This window comes from Solanum tuberosum, unplaced genomic scaffold (genome assembly GCF_000226075.1).
Source record: "Solanum tuberosum cultivar DM 1-3 516 R44 unplaced genomic scaffold, SolTub_3.0 scf00247, whole genome shotgun sequence".
Lineage (NCBI taxonomy): Eukaryota > Viridiplantae > Streptophyta > Magnoliopsida > Solanales > Solanaceae > Solanum > Solanum tuberosum.
Genome location: NW_006239171.1, coordinates 381,268 through 387,060, shown reverse-complemented (window position 1 = coordinate 387,060; position 5,793 = coordinate 381,268). Strand labels below are relative to the sequence as shown.

General features: G+C 39.7%; 1 protein-coding gene across 1 annotated transcript in view; it reads left to right on the top strand.

The window, feature by feature from the left end:
* Nucleotides 1–4,697: 4,697 nt before the first annotated feature.
* The window catches only part of LOC107062617 (uncharacterized), a 20,687-nt gene continuing 19,591 nt past the window's right edge, over nt 4,698–5,793 (top strand). The window contains exons 1-2 of the mRNA XM_015313472.1: nt 4,698–4,729; nt 5,276–5,785. Of these exons, the coding sequence (XP_015168958.1) occupies nt 5,279–5,785 (507 nt within the window). The 5' untranslated portion in view covers nt 4,698–4,729; nt 5,276–5,278. The remainder of the gene's footprint in view (nt 4,730–5,275; nt 5,786–5,793) is intronic.

The following is a 5,793-nucleotide window of genomic DNA, read 5'->3' as shown; positions in this document are numbered from 1 at the left end:
GTCAAGGCCAAGAGGGCATGAGCCAATGAAAAGGGGCAAGGGCCAAGGAAAGAGTCAAGGTTACCCCAAGCTTACCATGGCACTGCCTTGGACCACGAGAGACTTCACGGCTTGTGGTGGCCTCCATGGCTCGTGGGGCCACTCGTGGTGGAGAGGCAGTGTACCCTCCAAAGCTGCCCAAAAAATGCCTCATCTTCACGAGCGACTTCACCGCCAGTGGTGAGGACCACAGCTCGTGGGAAGACTCATGAAGAAGCCTTAGTTTGTGGAGGCCAATTACATCAAGCCTTAGCCACTTCCCAAGTACCATGGGCAGGACCACGAATCGTGGTCTTGACCACGGCTCGTGAGTCCTGTCGTGGTGCCTGGCACCATGGCTCCCTAACGAGCTGTCTTTTAGTAAATTCCCTTTTAGTTAGTTTTAAGTGGGGTTCATCTCGTATGAACTTTATACACCGATATAAACAATTCTAAGTCTTTAACCACTCGAATTAATTCATTACTTCTGAAACCCCAAAAGATCGCAAAGCTGTTCATCTAAAAAATCCTCTCTCTAGAAAACTCCAAGAAGAAGAATCTAAGCTAGGTCCAATTCCTCCATTGTTTCAAGAATTATGAGGTATTCATAATCAAGGTATGACAGCTTATTCATCCATGGATCCCCCTAGATTTCCCCCAATTGTGAAGGTAAACCCCAATTCTAGCTAGAGTTTCTTCTTATATTGTGGGTAGTGTTGAGTATGAATCCAATTGAGTGGACATTACTTGTTTATGATTGTTTTAGTATTGAATCATGATACTATAATGAATTTATATGTTTTACATGGTTAAATCTAGGGTAATTAATGAAATTTTATTGTGTGGGTTTATGCTATGAGAGGTGAAATTTAGGATTCATAGATGATGTTCTAGAATTGATGTTATGAGTAGTAATTGTTCAAGAATAGAAACATGTAGACATGAATTGAACTAGATTATGGTATATATGATGGGTCATGACTAGAAAAGTAGAAGTTGAACCTTTATGATGAATTATGACTAGAATCACTTGATAATGAAGAATGTGATTAGAATGCCTCGAAATCTAGGTATGAATGATGATTGTAAGAGGTAAAATTTTGAGAGTAAGGCTTATAGTAATGAATGTTGGTTCTTAATGCTTTGAGAGTAAAGCGAATATGGTGAACTATGAATGTTAGGGCTTCGAGAGTAAAGCTAATATGATGTGATCTTGTTGTTTATTGTTGAAAAGATATTCTCACTTACACACTTAGGTATGAATATGCTAGGATATGAAAGGTTCTCTCACATAGAATGATTCTAGGTTGAAAGGCTTACTAACCTAAAATTAATCAAAGCATGTTCCAATAGAATAGCTTGAAGTTGTGACTTAAGGTCCCTTCATGAATAGATTGAATTGGTAAAATAAGACCATTCTTGGTAGCTTGAGTTAGGAGTATTTCATGGTAGCTTAGGATTGAGGAATCATACTCTCCTTAGGGTATCTTGAACTAGCATCATAGAATGCTTGCATGGTAGCATGACCTGGTTAGTCCAAGACCATTACATGGTAATGTAACGACTCGGAAAATGATAGAGTGAAACTAGAGCCTCACATGTGAGTTTGTAGTCGAGAACTTAATGAAATGATTATATTTGAATTTGACCCAAAAAGTTCTTAAAAATGTGCTTCGGAAGTTACCGGAAACTTGTTTAGCTGTGTATAAAAAGATCCGTTTCGTTTTTTGAAAATCCGACTTCATATTCTTGTTTAGGGGGTCAAATTGAGTGGGAAATGGGTCTAACCCAAATTTTAGAGCAACCGTATCAAAATCCGAAATTTCCAAGTGAAGCCTTTTCGAGGGTCTACTTTGGAGGGTCATATCTCCTAGCACACAAATTATTTGGGTGGCCAATAATATATCCATGGAAAGCCCTTTGAGTTAGCTACCTAACGCACTTCGTTTCATCTAATTCGGAGTTCGGACGAAGAAGTTATGCCCATTCGTAAAGTCTGTCCGGAAGGAAATGCAAATTCCACTAAGCCTAGTTACTGTTCACCCGCTTGGTTACTGTTCACCCGCCTAAAATATTTTCTAAGTGTTGGACCATTTCTTCCAAATGACATATATTATTTCCTAGATACAATTAGTTCATTTCCCTCTCCACAATCCACCATTTAAGAAGAAGAAGAACTTGGAGCTAGGGCTTGGATTCAAGGCTTTCTTCATCAAATTTCGTGGGAGATCATAGCAAAGGTATGGTGGTCTTGATCCTTGTCTAAATTTCCATTCAAGGAGCCAAATCCAAAGTTATTTCAAAGTATGAAAAATCTAGGTTTTCACTCAATCTCATGGGTTCTTCCACCAAATGGTTTTAAAAGGTTTCTAATGGCACTTTATGGTTATATTGTTGTTGTATTGACGATTTAAGATGAAAATACTCCATGAACCCATGATTTCTCTTTATTCCTAGTTTATGCATTTATGAAGTGGGTTGCTAGATAATGAATGTATATGAATCAAACTTGTTTAAAGGTCTTTAGATTGTTGAAGTATGTCATTACCCATGCTTATTTTATGGTGTATTGTTGGTGTATTGGTATGTGAGGCTTAGGGCCTTAAAGGCATAGTATGAGAAATTGGAGTGTTATCATGACATTATATGAATGAGAATTCAATGAAGATAATGTGATCATGTTATGAATGTAAAGGTGTTGTTGTAGGTTGTTCACTGATTTGGTTGCATAATTACTACCCTATTTTCCATGCTCTTTGATTCCATTACATGCCTTCAAGGTGTTTGACAAAATGTCCAACTATGGAGAATTGATGAATCGATGCTTTAAAGTTTGAGTTATGAGATGTATGGAAATCCAGAGATGTGTTGATGACACTCATGAATGTTGATGATATAATATGAAGGATTCTTCAATATAAAGTATACCTTGAATTGGTAGGGCTTATGCATCATTTTCTTGTATAAATGATTATATTGTTGATTGTTGAATCCTTGGATCGGTAGGCTTATGGCACCCTTCCACACATGCTTATAATGAACCTTGGATCGGTAGGCTAATGGCACCCTTCCACACATGCTTATAATGAACCTTGGATCGGTAGGCTAATGGCACCCTTCCACACATGCTTATAATGAACCTTGGATCGGTAGGCTAATGGCACCCTTCCACACATGCTTATAATGAACCTTGGATCGGTAGGCTAATGGCACCCTTCCACACATGCTTATAATGAACCTTGGATCGGTAGGCTAATGGCACCCTTCCACACATGCTTATAATGAACCTTGGATCGGTAGGCTAATGGCACCCTTCCACACATGCTTATAATGAACCTTGGATCGGTAGGCTAATGGCACCCTTCCACACATGCTTATAATGAACCTTGGATCGGTAGGCTAATGGCACCCTTCCACACATGCTTATAATGAACCTTGGATCGGTAGGCTAATGGCACCCTTCCATTAATGATAAGTAATGAACCTTGGAATCGGCAGGCTTATGGCACCCTTTCCATAAAGGTTAATGATGAGACTTGAATCGGCAGGCCCATGGCACCCTTTCAAGAGGAGTTAATGAGCTTTCCTAAATGTACCTTGAATCGGCAGGCTTATGGCACCCTTTCATGTGTTAAATAATGTACCTTGAATCGGTAGGCTTATGGCACCCTTTCATGTGTTAAATAATGTACCTTGAATCGGTAGGCTTATGGCACCCTTTCATGTGTGATGATGTCAAAGTAATGAACTATTCTATGGGAATGTAGGCTAAGCACCGAGCGGATTTGGTTAGATGGAAACTCCCCCGACAGTTAGGCATGAGTTTCAATGATCGTCTACCTTATCCCATAAACTATGTGCCCGCATAGGAAGCTAGTGGATCCATTAAGCTATATATACCGGTCTTCCTTAGGCAAGTAGACCACCTCTTTTCGGTGTGGGGACTCATGACACCGGATTCCATGACAAGCTCTCATGGTCTATGTCGGTTAAATGCTTACTTCCCATCATGTGAGATTTCATTATGGTTTCTTGACAGGTTCTACAAAGTGTAGGTAGTAGTATGGGATGCTACCTATACATTGCACGAGTAGGCTTGGAGAGGGTCATAGTGAGTTTCTCTAAATCCTAATGACTGTGACATGAATGTACCCTAAATGAGGTTATTAAAGAATGTTGGCTCTTAAATGCTTAATATGTTATGCATGTTATACTTGGGTTATATTACGAGTTATTTTCCCTTGTCATGTCTTAATTAATGATATACCTCTTATGTATGAATATTGTGCAAAGGTGAAAGAAAGGAATGATAAGTTACTTTAAGTGACCTAAATGTGGTGCCTTAGTATGGATGGTGGTATGGGACGCCATCCATACATTGCACGAGGTATAGCATAAGGGTTTCTTGAGGTGAAGGTCCAAGGTAAAGGTTTTCATGTTGATATTGTTTAAAGGTGATATTATGACTTACTTGATGTTATGCTTGTCTTGTATGTCTTTTATGCTATTGTTCATGATATTTCAAAAAGGTGGCATAATGCATGGTTTCTAACTAAAATGTCCCTTTTAAAGCATGTTTTGCATGGTCATCATACTTAGTACATTTTGTGTACTAACCCATATTCTTCATATTTTTACTATAAGTGTAGGTTCCGGCAAGTGATCCCTCCTAGCTAGTTTGAAGTGTTGGATTGCTTTCCTCCAAGACTTGGTATGTCCTCATGGATTCGAGGACAAGACTTTTAAGTTCTTTTGTTCATGTAATAGACACTTTTAGTTTTGTTTTGATTGTAAAGGGCCGTGTCCCTACTTATGTTTTTGTTTGTGTCTAAGATGGCCATGTGAGACTTAGACTTCCGCTGTGTGTTTTTAAAGTTGTTTTAAGAAGTTTAAATGTGTGGATGTAAATAAGTTTTTTTATTATTCCGCACTATTTTCATTATTGAATGCAATGAATGACTATGTGGCTTGTATAAGACCCCTTCGGGGTCGAGTACGCCTTGTTACGACTTGGGGGTGCTCCCGGGTCGTGACAAACATGGTATCAGAGCATAAGATTTTGGAAATGTTTTTTTTAGGATCGATGTCTCACATGCCACATCTAGTAGAGTCTTGTTCATCGGTGTGAGTCGCGACACATCTATGAGCGAGAGGCTATAGGATGCTAGAAGTTACACTTCTTTCATATTCTTAAAGTCGTGCCTTAGAGTGTGGTTCTATAAGTGTTCTTATCCTTATCCTTCTCTTGTGTTTATAGGATATGAATACAAGAGGGAGACCCGCAAGGAGAGTAGGAGAAGAGGATGTGAATGAGGAAGTTCCTCCCCAAGTTGTGCAAAATGGTCAAGGTGTGCAATGCAATCAAGTTCCTATAGGTGAGCAAGAGAATGAGGTTCCGGTGGTTCCCCCGGATATGACCAATGAAGAGATTAGGTCGGCTTTCTTAATCTTGGCCCGAGCCATGGCGGCTCAAGCGACTAGAGATATGGGGCCTAGGGTGAATGCTAATGAGGGTACTATGGCTTCTAAGTTGAGAGACTTTGTGAGGATGAATCCTCCGGTGTTTCTAGGTTCTAAGGTGGGAGAGGATCCCCAAGAATTTTTGGATGAAGTGTATAAGGTAGTGAGTGCTATGGGGGTGACTTCAAGAGAAAAGGCGGAGCTTGCCTCCTATCAATTGAAAGATGTTGCCCAAATTTGGTTCACTCAATGGAAGGCTAATAGGCCGGTGGGAGCGGATCCTATAGAATGGGAGGAGTTTAAGGAAGCCTTCCT